Source organism: Synchiropus splendidus, chromosome 1 (assembly GCF_027744825.2).
Source record: "Synchiropus splendidus isolate RoL2022-P1 chromosome 1, RoL_Sspl_1.0, whole genome shotgun sequence".
Taxonomy (NCBI): domain Eukaryota; kingdom Metazoa; phylum Chordata; class Actinopteri; order Syngnathiformes; family Callionymidae; genus Synchiropus; species Synchiropus splendidus.
In genome coordinates this window covers 27,248,478-27,271,675 of record NC_071334.1, presented here as the reverse complement: position 1 = coordinate 27,271,675, position 23,198 = coordinate 27,248,478, and the positions used below count along the sequence as shown (strand labels likewise).

The following is a 23,198-nucleotide window of genomic DNA, read 5'->3' as shown; positions in this document are numbered from 1 at the left end:
AGAGAAACTCTCCACCCCACTCAGGGTTAGCCAATCCCGGCTGTGATGTCACAAGCCGCGGACCCACGCACGAACACGACCGAGGAGCAAAATTACTTTTACAACATGTGCCAACCAACCACACACTCCTATGTGTGGAAAGCTGTTCCTGTGTTATCTGGAAAATGAAATCACCTCTTTCCACAAAGTTTGGAAATAGAAATGGGTTGCCCCACGTCTGTGTTTTTCCATATGTGTATGGAATTTTGCTTTATTTTTGCAAATATACCTGAATAAGGTTTATTAAGCCTGTGTCTTCTGTTGGTCATGCTTGGGATGAAGGGGTTTCCTAAACAGTCGTCCGAGATCATCGAGAACTAGGACATATGCTAAAAATTACAGTTATTAAAAATGTATTGATGTCTAATAAGTCAATAACGTTTTCAAAATCCCCCAAAGAAGACAGAAACATTAGTCTAACCTCGAATAATGGAAATCTTGGAGCCAACAATGTTTAACACATTAAACCAATACCTGAAAATAGTCACTGACAGTTATTCACGTTATGTTCAGAATGTTATTTATTTTTGACTGACTTGAATCAGAACTTTAGCTTCCCCGTCTTTGCTTCGCTTAATTCATTTATTTATTGAAATGTATCATCTTGAAATATGTTCAACATTTGGCCGAGCAGTCTTATTTAGCCCAAAATACGCCTTTAATGTATCTTTTTATAATTTCATTTCGTAGGGAGCTGGGGGGGATGTAATCATAATGTCATTATTATCATTTAATTTGTCATAACAATGTCAGAACGTAATCAACGGCCACGTTTCGGTTATTATTGTTAGTGTTGCGCGTGTTCATCTGTTCACCATCCCTGCACATGAATATTTTCATGATTATTTGTTTATTTTTGTTTATTGTCTTCAGGTCCGTGTCGGCGCATGCGCGCCGCCTCCCTACGTCAGCGGTGGTTTTTCGGGTTGATCCGACTTCTTTTGGCTGCTGAGTTTACTGTATTGTAAAAGGAGGGGGGGGTTGCTTAACATTCCCCCGACAGGGTACACATCCGGTGACTCGACGACCACAAACCACATCGTACCCCTTTGAAATTATCCTGAAACTTTGTTGTTCCTATTTATTTATTCAATTTGTCTTAGTTTATGTTCACACTCCGGGAGGGCAGAAATGGCGGCCAACATGTACCGGGTCGGAGGTATGTATGTCAATGAGGACCTTTTTTTATTCAATCAATCACAAGCTTTTTTTGTTACTCTCGTGAAAACGATGGCGTTATGCGCCCGTTGTTTCGCTTCCGTTTGTAGTTTATGGATGCGTACGAGCACTTTTCTTGCAAAGACGCGGAAACGTGCAGCGTTTGAGGTGAGAATTATCCAATTTTAGGGATTCAAAATGGGTCAGGCCTCGCGTCTGCCGAGCCGCCAGAATGCTAAATGGCTAACTCACAATGTAAACATTTCCACATGCACGCGCCGTTGTGTGCGTATAATAACACCGGAGTAACTATGTCGTAACTCGGCATCCGCATCTATGTGCGCGCGAAGGTTGTTAAAATTCCTGCTGCGAATGTTGCCGAGCTGCTTCGGTATTCGATCGCTTATTTAGCTAATGTTAGCACCAACAACGGCGGCACTAATTGGCTGCATTGATCCTCGGACGCTTTTCTTGCAGCTCGTGAATAACGTAGCCGATATTGTGGAAGAGACTAGAGGCTGGGGTTTATTGTTGTGTCTTCAAAGTTGACAACTAACGGGGTTAATGGGCACAAGTTGGGTTGAATGGTTAGCTAGCTCGTTAGCAGTCCGATGGAATTTGGCATCAAATTATTGTCTCGATTCATGGCGTCGCTGCGTCCCCACACCTCTGGACGGCGAAGAAGACGCAGATGTGGGCCACGGAACAGACGACACAGAAACTCCCCTGGACTGTTGTGCCAGGACGTTTCGGTCGATTCATGAACTAGTTTCAATTTTAGAAGAAACTTTGGTGTGAATGCTTCATGGTCACCTCCTTTTGATCACATCTGCTGCAATTCTCTCGACTAAATGCCTGTGGTTGACTATGTGCTTCATCGTTTCTGATTATTTTGCGGTCAGTTTTTATATGGTTTCATTTAAAAATGACTGTATATACATATATATTCAAGAATTTTGATGGGATGATGATTAGCTGTCGAAAAACTAATTATTGGATTCAGCCACATATCCCTGAATATTTGTCACTCTGATAAAATATAATGTTATTGTTGTGTTATTATTACTGAACACGTTTTTATAGCAAATACTTTCACACCAAGGCTCCTCTCTCACCTACTGGCTAACTTGTTATGATGTCATCTGTCTGTTATTTGATTCTTTTTTTCATAAGTAGCAATTGAAATGTTTGTAATTATTTCATATATCATCTGGTGCAGGTCGTATGTCTGCCTTATGTAATTGATTATAGTCATGAAACTTATTAAATGTGCAAGGTGTCTTAGGTTATACTATTCACACAGAAGAAGTTATTTTTTAAACCAAAATAGGTAGCCAAGCAAATTGGTGGATCTCATGTCAACATGTTTAGCATTATATCAATTTATTTCTGTCATTGATAGATTACAGAGACATGACAAGAAATAGTCCAAGTGTGTCTCAAGGGTTTTTTTATGTTCCTTTCTGTTCATGTTTTTTTTTGTTCCTTTTCCTATGTGCTGAGGGGTTCGATCAAGTTGGTGAATGACCAAAATCCTGATGTACTCGCTTTTGCTTTGTTACTGTATTACAAGAGTGTGAAGACGTATATCAAACATCAGGGAGGGTTTGCTTAAAACAGTAAACATTGATTTACAAAACATCTGCATTAAGAATTCTGTAAATATAAAATGTTGTTTGATATGCCCAATTGTGCAAGTTTACCTCCAACTGACTGCTTTATTGTTTTCTGTTACAGATTATGTCTTTTTTGAGAACTCATCGAGTAATCCTTACCTGATCCGCCGTATAGAAGAACTGAACAAGGTATTGAGCTCTTTGTTTTTCGTATGTGTTTGTGCCCATTTATCCCTGAGGGCCAATAGTTTGGATTCCTCCCAGTTTCTTGTCTGACCAACACCCTTTTCTGTTAAGGTCTTTGTTGTACTACTGTTTGCTTGGGTGTTCCCTCTTGTTTCTAATTACTTTTCAAGTCAAACAGTTAACTTGTTGGATTGTAAATAGAAACAAGAATGGCGAGTGTCTTAAACTGAAACAGTTTAAGAGTAGGGCTGTTTGGGAAAAATAATCCAATTGCGATTTATTTTGTCCAGTATTGCGATTTAGGTTGTAGAATAGATTTTGGTTTGATATGTTTTTGGTTGTTCACTATTTGTAAAAACAACAAAAAGACCATAAGTTTTGCAGATCTTTGGTGATTAAACTATATCACTTTAATAATCTTATGATAACAGTAAATACTTGTAAAATCATTTTTTTGTATGCTTACATTAATAGAATGCGTTACTATTTCCCTTATCACTTTTGTTTTTGCCAATATGTTTTTTCGACATATTTATGTCTTTGTCCATGTGTTCACATTGAATTGCATTACGTTTGCTTGACGAGAAATGTTATTCTTTTGTTGTTTATGTTTCTGTCTTGCATGTAAAAGCTTACACAAACCAAATGACAACAATCAAACACCCTGCCAAGCAACCACAAATTCACATTGCCTACAGTAGAAAATGGATGTCATTCACTAGTTTTCTACTGCTTACGCCCATATTTCATGGTGGGATGCAATTCTGCAACTCACCTCTAGTTGTCCAACTTTATCATGGCTGCAGCCCAAGCAACTCTTTGTACATTGAATATTTGATAATTAATTGAATCCCAACGGAAGACATCTAACATTATACACTTAAACTAGAGCTGTGCGATATGGCGAAAAAAATTATACACTGAGTCAGTTTTGAAGAATTGACAGGTTAGTAGGACGGCCATTTTTTCAGCGGAGAGGCGTTCACCATCCTTCCCTTGTAACTGTAATTAATCTATCATAAATCTCTTCACCTTAGCTTATACAGATTTAGAAGTAGTACAGTTTGATTGCAGCATTAGCATGACCTTTTAGCCTAGCCTATGATGAACCAGCTTGGATGAGAGTTTGAAACAACCTCTTTTATGAATTAAAATACCTAATGTGGGACAGTGAATCCCATCACACAAGTTATTAGGGGTGTAAGAAAATATTGATTTTTGCTGAAATATTGCACTACTTATGTGTCATAATGTCTTGATCGTTATGGAGATCTGGAGTTATTTTGTTGGTTAACGTAGCTGTTCATTCCTCTGTTGGACTGCCAAATTCAACTGAAACTCTCAGTGGGTTGACGTCATAAGAATAAACCCGTTTTCATGCACATGATATTGTACTGCGCTATAACACTCTCCCTTAAAATGACAGTTCTTATTATAATATATTGCTGAACTTGCATGATCACAATGTCACCACTCCTATATCGGTATAGGTATTGTATCGTAAGATACCTGCCAATACACACCCCTACAGATGCCAGCATCTGTCGAGTCCCTATCAACCCTGTCTCACATGTCTAGCTAGGTTTTTTCATGACACATTGTTATTGTGTTACTGACATGCTCAGGCAAACCTTCAACTTCAGGTACAGACCCCCCTTTAAAATTTACAATGGTTAGTATTTTTAGTGGCTTAGTGGATGTGGCCATCTTTACTCACCCACCTAGCTCACCCCAACTCAATATCAATTGAATTGAACGGAAACTGTACCTAGAAAGCCAGCACCTTTACTGACGGCACCAAACCACCACAACACTCACATGCTGGTAATGAGGCTGTAAATGGCTGCAGAGTGAAAAGTGTGGCTGTGGCTTCTGGCACTAAGCATACAAAATACGAAAACGCTGTCTCTCAAACCCTCACAGCCTGTTTTGTCCAGCCACATACAGTGGTGTTCTGAAGCCTGTCAGCCTAATTATAGATGGCAGGACAATCCATCAATCATGCCATCAAAATGGCAATTGCTGCCCTGGTCAGTTTGTCATAGCAGCAATGTTTGACGAGCACACAAAGACACGCGGTCTCCAGGGAAATTAGGCTTGTGAAGTCAGTTGTTCATGCTGTCTCTCTCTTTTCTGTTCTCAGACGGCAAGTGGGAATGTGGAGGCCAAGGTGGTTTGTTTCTACAGAAGGAGAGATATATCCCATAGTCTCATTCAGCTCGCAGACAAACATGCAAGTAAGTACTCTTCAAGGTCAACACACGATGACAATCTCAAGACGCCCAACACAAATACAAAATGATTAGGATAAAGCACATTCAGCTTGTCTAGAAAGGGAACGGCTTGCCAAAGTTCTACATTTGATTCTGGTGGAGAAAGCACTTTTGTACTGATGTACTTCGTGAGTTCGGTTTCAACTGCAGTTTTAACCGCAGATAATTTGGTAATCGAACCTGTGTACTTTCATTCAAGACAGACAATGGAGTCATTTGACCTCGGATCTCTGCTCATCCATGTGGCTGTCCATTTCAGTTTATTACCGTTATCACATTATTTCATGCATCCTCTCTAAGGTATTAGAAAGGCGTAATGCATTTTTTTCGTTTTTTTTCCAAACCAAAGTACATACATGTTTCAGATTACCACTTAGTCATTACATTAGTTGCCCAAAGTAATCGATTATAACCTGCTTCTTTAGGCTGATCTGGAGGTTTCACATGATTGTCACATGGTAGCACCTTTTTCCTTCAAAATATCAGAATAGTCCTGCAAGTTGTAATGGATTCAAGATTCCTGGGTGTTTTGATGCAACACCATGATGCCCTCGGTTGATTAGTTACAATTCTCTATTCTTGCACCTTTTGATTTCCAGTACGTTGGTGGTCTGAAACATGGTTGGTGCCCAAGGAGCTAACTGATCTACTGGCCACAGTTCAAAAGTAGCTGACTGTTGTTTTGACTTAGTAGTGAGCAATTGTTTTGATTCTGAGATGCTAACAACAATTTGCTGATGGCATGTTGCTTTCCATCAACAAGAACTCTGTGTTTTACTCAGTTAATTTTCAAAACGCTGGTTCAGTTTGCCTGTGTGATGTACTGAACTCTGTCCACTTAATTTCTTAATATAGATACCTGGATTGTTAAAGGCCGTCTATTTATGTTTTGCTTTTATTATGAAATCAATGTTTGCCTTTTTCTACTGCACTGACCGCCCACAATAATCACAGCTCTGGCTTGTTCGGGAAGGATATTAATTCCGTATTTTCAAACTTTTTCAGTTTGCCTCTGCCAATTTTAATTTTCCGGGCCTTTATTGCAAGAATGATGAATGTCTGTCACAAAGACTTTGTTGGAGAATAAAGAACTTTTCTGTGATCATAATAACCTTCAGTTTTGCGTGGGAAGTGTTCACCCAGTTCTCTTATGTTTTCGTTTTACTCTTTAGTCTCTCAATCAAACAAAAGACGGTGCGTTTTATAAACAAATTACCTCCCTTCGAGCTCCAAGGGCACAATTTAGAATCAGCTGAATGATGTGTCAGTCATGCACAATGAAGGATGCTGCAGTTGTTACTGAATATGCTTGTTGTCTCTGTGGTCCAACTGACTGTTGTGGTGAAAGAAAAGCAATATAATTCTGGTTAGGTTTCTATTACGGCCATATTTTGTTATTCACAGCTGAATATATGACAATTGTAACAATTTGCAGACATTCAACAACAATGAAGAAACTGATTTTAGTGTTTTACCAAATTCATAATGTGTACTGTTCAGGCTGTTATTATGAATTATCATATCAATATTTGTTTATCATTCTTCCTCTGAGATGCATGTTACTCAAAAGCAACAGTTTATATTCAGTCGTTAACAAATGCTTATTGCTGTTGCAGTGTTGTGTGAGGCTTCAGCTATTTGGGTGAAACTTGATCAGATAGACTGTCCATCACTAGGCGGTCACGTGCTTAAAACAAGTATGGTGGTCATTCCTTCAATGATTTTAATAATTTAAAATAAAGAATACCAATAAAGTAAAAGATTTAAATGACACAGATGTGAAGTTGTTTCGGATCAAAAGTGTCTTCGGTTTGCCCACTTTGGAACTGCGTTCTTCAAACAATGGAATTTGTGTGACTGCTTTTGGGTTTTCATTCCAAGCAGAAATGTCCTTGCTTTCAAATAGAATTTTGTTTGTTCTGAACTAGTTAGAGTTTTTGTTATGGCAACCCAATTGGACCCTGTTCCCCATCATAGTGGATGTCGACCAGATATTACCTGCTCAGTGTTTGTGTAATTATCCTATAACCCTACACATCCTTACCAGTTTTCCACCGCTAATGAAAAAGTGATTACATAGTGCCTGGGTTTCACCAAATGCCTATGAAGTCATTAACACAATTACCGATGCAAGTGACGACCTCAGCACAGTCAGCAAAACAACAGCAGCACAGCGCAGTCACGGCTTACATACTCATTAATACACGAAAGCTCCGTGGTCTGGAAATTTTTTGCAATTTGTTTTGATGGTAAGGAACTTGCGATGCGAAAGTAGGACTAAGTCTTCATCCTTCAGTGCTGCTTCCCATCCCTTGCCTCACTGTAGCTATATAGATAGACCGGTCTCGTATCCCATCGGCAAGAGGAGATGCTTATTTTCAAACTGGGAAATCTACCTCTTGCAGATAAAAAGAAGAGATGTCCTCACCATACAAGCTAGTATCAGTCTCAGCGCCATTTGCTGCAATTTTAAACAGAGCGCTGTTTGCTTTTTTTTTTAAACTGAACCTGTTTTCAATTGTGTTTTATTTTCTATCACTACATTTTTTGGTTATGATTTTTGTTGATATTTTGGTTATGAATTCAGTGGCCAAGGACTGAGTATTTTTGGGTGCCCTTTTTTAAAATGTTTGTACCTCATAGATATTCACTTTTTCAGTTCAGTAGCTTTATTTTTATTGTAAGTATGTTTAGGGTTGAGGCTCATATTCATCAGTTGCTGTTATTCCTCCTTACACAGAATGGAATCAAACATCAGAGATTAGGAGCCCAGCTTTGTGGCGTAAACATGATGTTAAAAGTGGAAACATTTGGCAATACACAAAGATGTTCACCGTACGTCAAGGTTATCACCAAAATGGAAAAAAGTGTCTTCAGGATTTTACTTTAGAATGCATCACAAAGAATAAGAAATATTTCTAAACTAAGTATTGTACGTTTGCGCAGTATGAATGTACTAAAATCTATTTGTAATTCAAATTGTTTTATATTTACAACTCCAATTCCACTTCAAGTTTTGTACAAATTTGTCAGAATTCTGTCATTTGCGATATTACACAGACATCTGCTTGGTCTCTTTTAACACTAATAAGCAATAGCACATATTTTTATGTCTGTGATTTAATTGTCTGGTGCGCCCCCCTTGTTTATGAAATGATTTATTATATCATTTCATTTTTGCATGATATTTTGCAGTGGAGCTGGAAGAAGAGAAGGAGAACCCGACAGAGACAGAACTTACAGAAAAACAGAAACACCAGCTTCGCCATAGAGAACTCTTTCTTTCGCGACAGTACGAAAGTCTGCCTGCAACACACATCAGGTATCGAGCAGATACTGCACACTCTGTCACACTAGTAACCTAAAGCACATCAGTCGCTGGAAGTGCTTCTGAATGCTTACTCTATTGACCATGAACATCTCATCTGCACTGGTGACCTCCTGCATTCGAATTAATACAACTCCATGCATCTCATTGCTCCAGGGGGAAGTGCAGCGTCGCATTACTGAACGAGACTGAGGCTGTTCTTTCATATCTTGATAAAGAGGTGAGCGTTGAGGTATATAGAGAGATATATATAGAGAGCTGTTATAGATATTCTGAATTTTACATGGACTAGACCTTAAGAACATTGGCGACAGCCATTAACTGCTGTACTGTTTTCTGCAGGATACCTTCTTTTACTCGCTGGTGTACGACCCCACACAGAAAACCCTCCTTGCAGACAAAGGAGAGATCAGAGTAGGGCCACGATTTCAGGCCGACGTGCCCGAGATGTTGCAAGAAGGTGAGTCACGGAATTTAACACGCCTAATTTCACACGCCTTTTCTGCATAATCAGAGCGAATGGAATTATTTTCCATCTGTTAAGTTGCAATTGCTGCCATATACCCTGCTGTTTTTCATAGTGATGATTATCCACCCAAAAGGCGATCTCGTCACTTGAAAGAGCATATTCATGATTTTATCTGAGGAACACAATTCACTCAGAGGCTAAGGCTCTAGGCCATCGAGAGAATTTGAATTATAAATATCTCAACTTTATTTAATTGTTTTTAAACCTGTGTCTGTTCAACAGGAGAAGCAGATGACCGAGACCAGTCCAAGCTAGAAGAAAAACTTTGGGATCCTGAATGTCCTCTTACCAACAAACAAATAGACCAATTTTTAGTGGTGGCAAGGTAAGAGGTTTTCACTTCATCCATTTTTTGTATATAATGTTGTTGGTCTTAAATGGTTAATATTTATAGTAAACTGGAGTTGTGTATGGAAAAAAATCTACATGTACAGCATTGTTTTTTGTTGAGAAAATTATTTTTTTTAATTATTATTTTAAAATGAGGTTTATCAAACATCTCAGGAACTTTTAAATCAACACCCTCTGGAGTATCAGAATAGAGTCACTTCTGAACGACATTTTCTGTGCTAAGCCTGGAGTGGAGACTGATTTCGATGCCACTCAAAAACAAAATGTAGGTTAGAGGGATTTGTATGGTCATGACACATGCTGCTCGACTGAAATGCTTGTCCTGGGTTTGAAGACCAGCTGAGAATAGGTCAGAAACGGATGGCAGCTCAAGCAGTATGCAGCAAGACCCAACAGGATTGTATTGACTGACAAACCAACAGAATGTTTGTGTGATATTTTCCAGGGCAGTGGGTACTTTTGCTCGTGCGTTGGACTGCAGCAGTTCTGTCAGACAACCAAGTTTACACATGAGTGCTGCTGCAGCCTCACGAGACATTACGTTGGTGAGTTGACGTTTATTAAAAAAACACTGTCTTGCAACACAGTGCGTGACATTCTCTTTCTGCTTAAGTTCCATGCGATGGACACACTGCATTCACACAATTACGACCTGTCCAGCGCACTAAGTATTCTGGTTCCTGCTGGGGGGCCAGTGCTTTGCCGGGACGAGATGGAGGAATGGAGCGCCTCTGAGGCAGCTATGTTTGAGGAGGCTCTAGAAAAATATGGGAAGGACTTCAATGACATACGGCAAGACTTTGTAAGTTTTCCTTACACTCGGCAGCATGCTACCATGAAAATTGGTTCATTCCAACTCAGGGATGTCATATTTAACAGTTGTGATGTTTGGAATCTGAACTTGGTCACTAATTTAACAGAAATGGAGCATTACAAATAGATGCACGACCACTGAACACTATGAAATAATTGTTATGTATGTACTATATGTGAGTCTTTTGATATATATGATAATCCATTACTGTAATAAATATGCATTGAGTCAGTATTAGAAAAGGGATTAATATATGAAAAACTGTAGACTGACATAAATACCTTCCACAACAACAGTAAGTGTGAGTAAGTGTGACTGTATTTTTACTCATGGGATCCTTACAAACACACTGAATTGCCTGCTTGTGCTGAACATATTTTTCATATTTCAGTGCCTCACAACGGCTCAGAAAAGTTGGAATATTAATCAGAATACTAATTCTCTGAAATCCATCAAATTGTATGCACATCACAGCTCTGTGAGAATGATCTGAAATCTGTCAGGCTTTCAGAACCATCGGTGTCATTCTGTCGAACTGCAATTTTAGGTCATATTTATGTAAATGTGTGTGCTGGCAGTTAGACCTCCAGACTACTCATTTATAACGGCCTTTTTTATTTGACTGGATGTGTTTTGTTGAAGCCTAACAATCTCATGTGAACACAGTCCCGAACAGACCCTGACAGCTGATAGTAACATCCTTAATGTTGTTAATGTTGTTGCTCATTTCCATCTACCTATTCTTCCCTCTCCACCTTCAACAGCTGCCTTGGAAGTCACTGACCAGCATCATAGAGTACTACTACATGTGGAAAACTACAGACCGATATGTGCAACAGGTGAGGCCTTTGTGACGTTGAAACGTTTCCTCTTTGAGAGCAGACTCAGCTCAATGACTACCATTTGTGTCTTTGTTCAGAAGCGACTGAAGGCTGCTGAAGCAGAGAGCAAGCTAAAGCAGGTTTATATTCCCACATAGTGAGTTCCGTCTTCTTTTTCAACGTCATTGTTATTAATGTGCGCATGACCATAGACACCCACAACGATGCATAATTAATGTTTTCATTCACTGCTGCCATTTCCCCCTTACTCTCTCTGACAGTAACAAGCCCAACCCCAACCAGATATCCATGACCAATGGCAAGATGGCGACAGTGAATGGAGCAGGACCCGGGGCCTTCCACGCGTCGGCGGGCGGGCGGGCATGCGAGAGCTGTTACAGTGAGTGTTCTTCTGTTCATAACATAGCATGACTCTTAGATGCTCTCCTGTTGGATACCACTTTGATTTTTTTCTGCATCCGTGGCTATCCGTCTGCTGAGCTATAAATAATGTGGACATCAATATTGACTTTTAGTCCGCTCTAGTGGAATGAGAGCAGATTTGAAGAACCTGATTTGAGCTGTAATCTAAAACTCTGAAATCTTCACCAGATCTTTGCCTTCTATCATCATTACCCCTAAGGAGGTTGCCAATGCCTGTTTAACCCAACTTGATCATCCTTTCTAGTCACAGTCCTCCTTCATCACACCCACCAACCTTAGCTAAAGGAAGAACAGGGAGACACCCCTGTTCTTTCTTTAGCAGGTACCTCCATCGCCTACTTTCTTCATCCAACATGTCTCCTGTCTCCATGTGACCAAACCATCTGAATCTGGGCCTAATAAAAAACTTTTACTTTTAAAGTAACTTATGGAATAGCGTGATATGACATGATTGTTTGATAAAAATGAACTGTAAATGCTTATATGACGTAAAGGTACCATTTACCATAAGCTTTTATTTAGTATTTTTAAGAAAAAAATGATTCACCAAAGCATGTGTACATAAGAAATAAATGAAGAGGAAACAAGTAGCTCAGCTCGGTTGACAATTCCAGTAGAGTTTGGACACAACCAGACTGTCTTGTGTGTCTTCGTCTACAGCCATGCAGTCGGCCCAGTGGTACTCGTGGGGCCCCCCCAACATGCAGTGCCGCCTGTGTGTCTCATGCTGGATGTACTGGAAAAAGTATGGTGGTCTGAAGATGCCCAGCAGAGCAGATGGACCAGAGGAGAGGACCTCCCCGACACCCACAGCTAATGTGAGTGAGAACTCAGTGCTGTAAGCTTGATCTCATTTTCACGTCTGAAAGACTGACGCGCTTACTTTAATATTTATTTACTCTCTTTTCATCCAAACGAATGTGCAATTTGTTTATTCGGTCAACTTCACTGATGCACCTGCCATGAATGATAAGGATGTTGAGAGTTGTGTGTCTCGATTAAAAAAACCTTTGTGCTGTGTTCCTTGTTTTACGCAGGAGCCTCGTTCTCGGGGTCACGCTCCTCGCCAGTCCAACCACATGGTTCCCATGCGGAACAGCGGCAGCCCAAAATCCTCCATGAAGACCAAGCAGGCGTTCCTGCTGCAGGCCACCCGCCTCACCAAACTGGCCCGGCACATGTGCCGTGACATCATCAAGCTGCGCCGCGCAGCACGGCGTCCCTTTGTCCCCATTAACTGTGGGGCCATAAAGGCAGAGTGTAAGAGCGCTTTCACTTCCTAACTTCTGCCACATGGACACACCCGTTGACAAAACACAAACACACCCGCCTCCCTCATCAACACCCATTTCCCCTTTTTCCTCTATGCCCCTGTTGTTTTGTTCTGTTTTTAATATTGTTATTATTATTTGGTTTTGTATTCTCCCTCCCCATTTCCAATAAAGACTGCCTGTCCTCATAAGTTTTGAGTTTTGATCATCTTTTCATTCATTATTTTCTTTTTTTTACTGCTTTGCATTTTTCAACGTTATTGATGCATCATTGATTCAACACACACACACACATTCTTGTAACTTACAAATCTGAGCTTGTATTCTAATCTGAGCCAAACATTTGCTCCAGTCACATGTAAAGAAAGTGTATTTTGCTAAGAGAAGTTCTATTTTGCACCCTTCTGCTGGCAAAGACGGGTGGGAAAGTCACGATTGTATTTGCAAATAATGGGTTTCGGCATGGTGTGTCCGCTGTTTTGCACAAAAGCTTTGAGTGTGTTTTACAACTATAGTCGTGAACCAGAGGTTTAGGACAGATTCAACTCAAAGCTTCGTCAAAGTTTGTCTTGAATGCTGCTGTCCGCACAATCATCTTCACTCCCTCCTCCTCTTCCGGCTTGACATCTATGAATGTGATCAAACAGCAATATTGACTCTTCCATCTCTCTTGTAAATGACAGGAATCATCCTTGCCATCAGTCGTTGCAATATTCCTCATCTTCTACCTCTTCCTCCTCTTTTACTTTCATCTGTGTGAACGTGAGCTCCAATAAAGTCATACCTGAAAGCATCTCTTCCGAGTCCTTGTGCTTCATGTGTCTGTGTTATCTGTCCATTGACTGTCCAGAAGAGCCTGAAAGACGAGCCTCCCCTCCCAGCATGGACTTAAGTGCCTGCTCTCATGTTTGACTGTGTTGTTATTCTTCTCCATAGACATGCGTGCATGTAAGCGTGAACTTACATCTCTATGTGCATGTGTGAGACAATTGTGACCATCCCAGAACGTAAGTGATCATTTTTAACACCTCAAGTTGATTTGCTCACCTGCATTGACCCCTGTGCTGACCTGCTTTGTTTGTATGGAAGGGTTCACTTCAACTAACACTGAAGCCTTCTCAGGAACTTTGTAAAAATGTACTTATGTGTGTTTGATTCAGATATGTTAAGGGTTTCCGAAGGGCAAGGAACCCGTCTACCCAAAACCCGAGCGGCCAAAAGAAGCACACTAACCAGTGTTGTGCAGTTTCTAGGTAAATAAACACACGGCCGGCAAAAACCGAAACCCTCCTGTCATATGAGTAGGAAATTGTGTGGCTGCAGCTCCTGTGTGGTGTCTCTTCCAGAGTCTCGCCCTGCTGCACAAACGCCCCGTCCTCACCGCACTCCGGGCCTGCAGACACCTCCACCTAGACGCCTGCTCTCTTCGCTACCACACGGACCCCACGGCATGCTGGGAAAGCGTAGCTACCATCACCACAGCAGGACAGAGGCGGATAGACGTGCAGGTAAACGCACAAGATGATCTGTCTGTGGGGACTTGGGAATGCTAAATAACACAGCTCACAATAGTTCACTTCAAGCTAATTCCAAGCAGACATTTAAGAGGAAAGTGGCACAAATTAAAGGGAATTGGTTGATGTAAATTCAGTGTCAGCAATGAATCAACACATCAAGGCGACAAATGAATTTATCAGGCTCCTCACATAATAGCTACGGAAAGATTTCATCACTGAGTACATCAAAATTGTAGATAAACAAAACCACATCGATGTCACTATTAAGGCTGATGTTTCCTGAGTAATTCATTTGAATTGTGAAGATATTAGTGGCGCTAGAAACCCTTTTTCAAGGACAAACACACTTATCTACTTCAAAATGAAAGCAGAGCTTTGTCAGCGAGACTCTAGCACGTATGGACTATGCCAGCCAATATCTTTTCACTCTAATAAACACAGCCTGTTTCTGGACTCCACCACACCTAACTAACACGCTCATAATCTATTTTTATTTTGCAGACAACCCAGGACCCACAAGTGGGCCACTCATGGTGACTGTACTTGTTTTTCGATTCTTTATTCTTTGATTCTCTTCCATTCTGTCTGGTGTGTGCTAACGTTGTCTATTTTCTCATTGTGTTCAACAGCACAACGGCCGCAACAGCGGCAGTGGAAGCACTCGTGGAGGAGTGATGATCCGCAAGAGACGCCCCAATTGGATCGATGCGCCAGACGACAGCTTCTTCCTCGTCACCAGGGAGACCAGGTAAGCAAAGGTGACCCTTTTACAACATCCGCATGGCTGCGCCTGTGTGTGAGTGTTACGTTACTGCTGACAGAATGTGTTGCAAATGAAAATGTTTATACTCTGGGCTGTTAGAGGACAGCTTGATTTGGAGGAGGATCTAAACGCCTACACTCAGGTATCTGTGACAAAACAATAACAAAGCTTGTCAATCGGTTTTAGTCAAAGTTAAGGTTTATAGAACGTCTTGCATTTGTTTTTCATGTTTTCTGGTCCTTTTATGGGTATCAGCGCTCACGTTGTCTGGCACAGATGCTGTGACAGACAAAAGCACATTGTGGTTTCTAGTATATAATATGACAAAAATTATTTTCACATGTTCAGATGGTCTTTTGTAGCTCTGAATTATATTTTTTGCCGCCAACAATCATTCAATGTTGTTGTTTACTAAAGAAAACGAAGCCTCCCGGTTATTCGTGGAATATGGTTGCACTGGTTAGCAAAACAACATGTGTCGTGCGAACAACACATAACAACTATGTCGGAGTGAAATGTTCTTCCATTAGTGCCTAAATGAGCCAGTGTGCACAGGCGTCACAGCACAATTCCCAGAGCTGCAGATAAAATCAGCTGATCTCGAGCTGTTGCTGACGGGCCAACTCTGAGCCTAGTAGTCAAGACAGAAGACAAAACTGTTGAATTGTCATGTCAAATTGTCATGGTCAAAGGACGACGAGGGGTCACATTCAGTCCAGCCTATGCCTAACAGTTCCATGTCCTCTTTCATCGCATCCATCCATTGTTGCCTTGTGCATTTACTTTTAACCCCTAACATTCTCACCCATATGAAAAATAGTTATAAAAATAGTTAAAAACGATCTCTGACTGGATAATAGATATGGTTAAGACCATCTATAAACATTACTGTAATGTTGGCCTAATTCTCTTGGTGACATTGCTCACTAGCTATAGCCAACAAAGGAGAAGGTCCTTACTGATAATAACTGTTCTAAAATGGTTTGGGTCAAATGCTATGTATCGTGATTTTATTCTTAAGAAATGACACGTTAAATAATGGACATCTTTGTGGGGACACTGGACTTGTTCACCTGATCAGGTGCTTCCATGAGGTTTCTTCTGCGTTTCTTTACGTGGAACAGGTTGAACATTGTGGTCACCGCGACGCTGATGTAAAATACTGGACTTCTATTGTTCAGTAGAGCAGGGCTGGCTATCTTCAATGATGTCAGGCTGGCAGTTTACTCAGCAGCAACACAATGAAAATCATGTGGCCAGAAGTGCGTAGCTATCTATCTATCTCTAGCTGTAATATAATAACCATGGCCTGTTATGCCACACTATTACCTTTGTGTTATGACCTTAAATGCTACCAGGCAGTCTCATTCTCATTTAGATAACCTGCAACCAAGAGTCACGGCCAGTGTTGGCTAATCTGAGCTGTTTGCGATGTATGGTACTTCTGCTGCTTCGGCTCCACAATAAGTTATTCCAAATTGTACACTTCAGCAGCATCAGCGTAACTGTTGCAGTGCCTGCATGCTATTGTTGGTAACTGAGAGAGAGTGAACACATGTTTCACCTTGGACCATGTTGCAAAAAACATCCAAGATTGGTTTACAATGTTTAATGTCTGTTTGGTTAAAAAAAGAAAAAACAACAACAATAATGTGTAGTCAAATTAGTCAGAAAAAAATTTTTTTTTTTTTGCTGTACTACATATGCAAATCCCAGAGAATGAAAACAGGCTCCCTGTCAGCTTCATGTTGCTGCCACTCTTCATGAGAGCTCTTATTTCTGTAGCAGCACACGACTGATAGGTTTTCCTATTCTGATGTCAAGAAAAATACGGGGCGATAACCGCACATGAACCACATTAGGTTGCCTTGGTTGAAAGCCTGTAGGGTACAGTGAATAATCACTCACAGGTTCGGGTATGTTTCTCGCATTTGTCTAAACATATGTTCCGATAATTCTACACCCGTCTTCTCTGAGTGAGACCTTCAGTATCGCTGGTAGTTTTCCATATGGGTTGTGGTTGCAGCACAGAGGCTCCTGGCGGCCCTCCATATAACCACAACACTTGTATATTAATGCTACTCTCCTCCCTAACCACCACAGAGGTTTGCCTGAGTGAACTGCAGAAGAGATGAAGAGCCCTTGAAATGGACACTGTATTGTAACTCTTCTCCTGTACAGCTAACATTATGGAGTCATGCAATTATTTTCCAATTTTTTAGACTCATATGCACGTATGTTTTTCATGCCTGTTTGTGCAAATGCAAAACACTGAATGGAGATGCTGCCATTTGAATTGAATTAATTTACATCAAAATAATGTTTCTCCGTGACAACATATACATAAATTGCCTTGTATAATGAGGTTTTGACTTTGTTTGATTCATGTCTCTGGTTTTGCTTACATCACTGTGGTTCAAAGGTTTCAGGCTATTAGCGAAATAACAGTTTTACCTTATATTTCCTTCACTTTCGGGCACTGCTTTTTTATTTGCAAACCGAATACATCTGAAACGGTCAAATGTATTTCAATAATTTCCCATTCATTTCTGTGACGTGCAGTGTGCTGCCGGTCAAGTGACCACCCTAAAACTAGCTGGAGAACTTAACTTTATTAGTTCATAAAATTTCATATCGTGGTAAAATATAGATGATCAAAGTTTTGAAGGTTTTCGTTTTGGGGGTTTTCGCATTAATCATTGCACCTGGCCTCTTCCTCGCGTCTTAAAGTTGGTCTGTAACGCTACTGTCACCTGCTGTCCAATTGCACTCATTACACCAGGAATATGTTGAAATACATTTACTAATATTTGTTTAAAAAACACTTACTGAGTGGGAGGAACTGAGAGGGGCTTTGGAGTTATGTCTGTCTCTAGTTTATGTGTTTCTTTTCTTCTAGTTTAGTTGTTCTGTGCAAAGGTGGACATCTTTATTAGGTTATGCTGTACTTGTTGAAAGCACTTGTTTTATTATCATTTTTAATCTCAGGGAGTTGCTGTGCCAAGATCCATTAACCTCATGACACCAGTTCAGTTAACCACCCTTTGAGTCATTCAAGCCAAATCGCCTGCTTCCCATGTTCACAGCTTAACTGATAAATGCAGTAAACGTACACCGTGTTCCAGTTTTATAGCGATCAAAAGAAATAATTGCCAGACTGGAGGTTGCAGTTGCCTAGCAACGTGGGCAGCCAGTCACAGCAACGGCTCCTACAATTTTATTTTATCAAGACACAGTCTGAAGAGGCCAACTGAAGCCTTTTCAAAGCCGGTTCATCTCTGTTTTATGAGTGAGGTTACAGGGGAGTGCTCAAAAAATACCTCTTTATTCTCAACCCATTTTGCTCCATTCGGGTTTTGTTGCTGTTTTCAGGGCAAATCCTTGTCACTAACTCCCTCTTGTGGTGTCCTCCGCTTGCAGAAGAGCCCGGCGGATGCTGTCCCGCTCCCAGCTGAGGCACGCCTGTCGACAGCCCTGTGAGCAGATCACGCTCCGCAGGATCTCACAGCCTCCAACCCAGGGCCTGGCCCTGGCACCGCCAAACCCCCACGCCAGCTTAAGGATGCGAGGTCCTATCGTCATCCATGATTGATGGTCGTAGATTTTCAGTGTTGAACCTTCACAGCCACCAACCTTTTTTCATCTGTCATCCAATCGTTTAGACACCGGAGGAAGTGACGAAACGTGATGCAATAGAAACGTAGACTTGAGCTGCCTGCAGGTGCTGTCTGTGTGTGTGTGTGTGTGTGTGTGTGTGTGTGTGTGTGTGCCTGGTTTATCATCACTTGTGGGGACCGATTTTTTTGACAAAACACCTCCTTGGAATAACCTCATGTCTTTGTGGGGACCATTTGGCCAAACCCCAAAAATCCAAGCCTCAATTTGAGATTGAAGACTTCAAAATAACTGCATCATTATAATTGGGTTTCAGTTTGGTTGAGAGTCCAGATTAAGGTGAGCCATTTGTTTTGGATGGTTCGGTTTATGGTGAGAGGCTGAGCAAAGCATTATGTCAATGAGCGGACCCCACAAGGAGAGAGATACAAACCTGTGTGTGTGTCTGTGAGAGAGAGAGAGAGAAGGACTGATAGTGATTTGAGACTGAAAGTGATTTTATTATCAGTGAGGATATTCTGACAGAGCTTTGTGAAACCTTTGTGTTGATTGTGATTTGTGACGTTATATGGAATTTTGGAGGCAGCCTTTCTTCATAATCCTGCTTATGCTGCATTCCAGCTCATTCATTCAAGGAAATAATCATCGGGAAGTCTGAAAATACAAAATGAATAACATTTATTTGTCGCATGACATGTCGCCATGTTAACTGTAAATAGTTCTGATGAGGGTTTGAAAACATTTTTCTGCCTTAAATTGTTTCTTTCATTTTCATTAGTCCAACAGCACTGACCTGTGTGTGAGCATTGGTCTTGCAGACAGATTCTTCAAACTCTCTTGCCGAAACATTATTGGGCTTCAGTTTCCATGTACCCCCTTCAGAGTGGGTGGGGGGGCACCTGAGAACCTGGCCACAATACAATTGTTCATAGTTTGTGACACAAATCAATTGAAACAAAAAACAGCAATCTCCACACTCATAATCCAAGTCAGAGTAAATGTTATGAGACTCAAAGATCTAACTCAAATGTATATTCCTGGTTACAGTCAGTTACTCAATTCATCTTCATGAATTTTGGCCCCTCTCTCGTTGTTTCACATCTCAGCCTCGCTGTCCTCCCATGCACTTGAGTGAGCCAGGAGACGACACTGCTGAGTTTTTCTCTGTCTTAGATTCTGTCTTTTGTAGCTTCTTAGCTTGACACAGCTAAACCCTGAGCTTTGTCTTGCTACCACGAAAATATCATTGTCATCCTTGGATTTACGTTTGTATATCTAGATCTTAGTGTCACTGTTGGTGTTGCTCCATAGAGCATTGATCTCACATGTTTTTGACAAGAGTTTGAATTACTGCAGTTCAAATGTTTTTTGAGGATTAAGTCCATCCCCGACACAAAGAAGAAACCGCACTGAAATGACTACCTTTAAAAAGGATTCTTTTATAATCGCTGTTTTTCTTGATTATTTTAGTACTCTAAGAGTTGAACCTCCCTGCTGTGTACGATATATTGTATATTTCATCTTCTCAATGTAAATTCTTTTCATCTGATTTTTATGATCCGGAAGGCATGGATCTGAGAAACATCAATCGTGGGGAAGTAAAAACAAAGAAAAAAAGGCTTCTCAATCCGGCCTGCAACTTTTCATCCATTTCCTCTGCTGCATGACGATACTGCCATGAGATCGGATCAGCCTTCGGGTTGTTTTGACATGGCATGACCGCCGCTTGGTCACATGATTTTGTTTTCCCTCTTTCATTCAGAATGTTTCTGTTAGTGTTTCCTGTAAGTCAAGTGTTGAATTATGAATATGCTGAGAATAAAAAACAATGCTGGATTATTGAAGGGTGTCAAATCTATTTGAGATGTCTGTAGCAATTCTCTGGAGTTTTATTTTGTGCTCAGAGCTCAAGATAAAAAATAAAATAAAATACTCATAAGCTGAATTTCAATCAAGTAAAAATATGTTCTTAATATTAATATTAATTCCATTACTCCTGAATATCCAAATAAACTTGCAGTGCAGTCATTCATTTCTTAATATTTCAAAGTGACTAGCCTTTGAAAGTGACAGGCAGAAAGATCAAGCTGCCGAAATGGGTGAGCAGCTTGGTCTTTCAGCAGAGGCTCAAAGAAGAATTGCTGCTGGCCATGAAGAAGAGGTCAACTAGTTATGCTGCACACAGATACCTCCTTAGTGAGTTGCTCCTGGTTTGTCCGACTGAGACTGGGTCAGACTGGTCCTGTTTACTGCAGCTGTGGCCCACACAACCCACCTAAACCAAACATGGACGAATGGAATGTGTCACAAAAATAAAAATGAGGAAAAGTAATGTTTTACTTACTACACAGAATACAATATGTGTACGTTGAAATGTATTTAGAATTCAATTGATGTCACACACAGGGAGGAGGGGCTACAAATGTTTCAAAATCAATGAGATTCATTTCTGTATGAACTTAACCGAAATAATGCCAATTATGCGGCGGGAATATAAAGGCAATTTTGACTGATAAATAAGAACTTAAAACAGACTCGAGAACTGGCATTTTCAGTATCATTATCATCAAGAACTGTGTAATTTTTAGGCCTAAAAAATCTGTACAAATCTAAATACACACCTGATATATAAAAAAAGTTTCTTGAAAACACTGAACTTCAACAATGTGGACAGAGGTGTGTCAGTCCCCATAGACGAAAATCTCAGTATCGAAAAATACACAGAAGATGAGTAAACCATTCTGGGCAAGGCAAGTGGCATCCTATCTTCCATGGATGGTATCAGCTTCATCCCTTTATTTGGTCTTCTCGAAGACAGTAACTCGGCAATTTGAAAAAAAATGCAGGGAAACAACACATTTGAACAACAGCAATCGTTGTTATAATCTTGGCGAAAGAAACAAACTACACTGACCAGTGTTATTATTGCCAAAAAGTGATGTATACCATGAAGAATGAAGCTGTTTCCTATTTTAAAACCAAGACATAAATATTAATACACAAATGAAAACCAAAGAAATGACGGCAGCTACTGTTGGGCGGAAGTGGCATTTCGCACGTGAACGCACCATGACAGCCTGTTCTCAAGTATGTGGACGATTTGATGAGCTCGCGTTTCGCCTTTACACGTCGTTGGTCGATCTGTTGCTTTATTCGGATGTGCTGTCGCCTGTAAGGCGATTCTATATGAATGGGACATTCTTAAACCGTATTTGTCACGTGGTGCGGCGGAGCTCCAGTGGCGCAATCGGTTAGCGCGCGGTACTTATATGTCAGTATTCAGCAGAGCAATGCCGAGGTTGTGAGTTCGAGCCTCACCTGGAGCATGACTTTTATATCATCTCTCACAAGCGGCAACCAAAGCTTATAGCGTTTCAATCCAAACCATTCAGTTGTTTAAACCAACACGGCGCTAACATTCCAGTACACAAGTAAACAATATCTACAGAGCATCAATCACACGGATAGTTAGCCTTCTTTTCACGGTATGTTCAATTAAAACCCGTGTGTAAAACCTAAGTCTATTGCGCCTTCATCGTCATCATCGTCAAACTCTCCTGTTAACTTAGTGTAATTTGTATTTATCCGTTAAATTTTCTTAACATAGGAATTGTAGTTATCAATCTGAACCACTAGGAGGCAGCAGTGGGTTTTTCTGTCCAAGGATTTCAACGGCGCTTACTCTGCTGTCGGCTATTTTACGTGTTTCAGGGGAAAAAAGTTTTAACATTTGGTGCGTTGTTAATATATTGTTTATCAAAAGTATGTATTTTGTAGTCATGCATCGAATACATTTGTGTTGCTTTTATTTTTCAAATATTATTTTTTTTATCCATACAATAAATATTTTATTAATTTATCCTTTTTTAACAATTTTGTTTCCTGCTATATTTCATGGTAGTAATTCTCCTATATCCAATTATTAAAGTTCTTGCAAAATTAACTCGGTTTTGTTTTTCAAACCCTTATTCTTCCGATATTAGGTCTTTTTTTCAACCCATATAACTCACAACGTTGTATCTGTAAATGTAATGTGTTTTTGTAAATGTGTTTTTTTTGTATGCTGCCAACTCTATCTATTATGTATTCTATTATTTGTGTATAATAGAAAAAGTCTTCACTGAAATCTTTGTAGAATTGCTTTAAAAGAAAATCTGCTTCAGGTTTTTGGTCACCTGAATTGAACACATGTATGTCACTTGTCCATGTGACACAAATGCAGACATTGGTCCAAAATCTCATATTCATTGTGATCTCCTTGAAGCATGAATGTGCGTGTGCATGCATGTGTGCGTGCTTGTCTGTCTAAGCCTCCCAAAGCTGGGAATGAACAAGCAGAAGATTGCAGTAATGACGTGACCCAGATGTCCCGGGTTCACATCTCTGGCCTGAAAATGAGAGTTGAGATCAGCGTCTTGTACCATCCGTCGTCACCCCCCTCCCTTCTTCGGCCTTCCGGCGAGGGTATTTAAC

General features: G+C 40.4%; 1 protein-coding gene and 1 non-coding gene across 3 annotated transcripts; both read left to right on the top strand.

Moving 5' to 3' along the window:
* Positions 1-944: 944 nt before the first annotated feature.
* On the top strand, positions 945-20,550 carry mta3 (metastasis associated 1 family, member 3). 2 transcript variants are annotated; one of them, XM_053851155.1, is made up of 19 exons: positions 945-1,198; positions 2,935-3,002; positions 5,143-5,236; positions 8,468-8,594; positions 8,757-8,820; positions 8,943-9,060; positions 9,352-9,454; positions 9,926-10,025; positions 10,094-10,282; positions 11,059-11,133; positions 11,214-11,272; positions 11,397-11,515; positions 12,220-12,377; positions 12,597-12,819; positions 13,991-14,083; positions 14,177-14,338; positions 14,849-14,880; positions 14,977-15,095; positions 18,531-20,550. In XM_053851155.1, exons 1-19 carry the CDS (start codon positions 1,171-1,173, stop codon positions 18,700-18,702), a joined length of 2,103 nt encoding a protein of 700 aa, XP_053707130.1. In that variant the 5' UTR covers positions 945-1,170; the 3' UTR covers positions 18,703-20,550. The 2 variants fall into 2 exon arrangements, with proteins under 2 accessions (XP_053707130.1, XP_053707139.1); XM_053851164.1 differs by having other exon boundaries at positions 14,977-15,105; positions 18,531-18,679.
* Positions 20,551-21,957: 1,407 nt separating this feature from the next.
* On the top strand, positions 21,958-22,051 carry trnai-uau (transfer RNA isoleucine (anticodon UAU)). The gene is made up of 2 exons: positions 21,958-21,995; positions 22,016-22,051. It is a non-coding gene; the product is annotated as a tRNA-Ile (tRNA).
* The last annotated feature ends 1,147 nt before the right edge of the window (positions 22,052-23,198 follow it).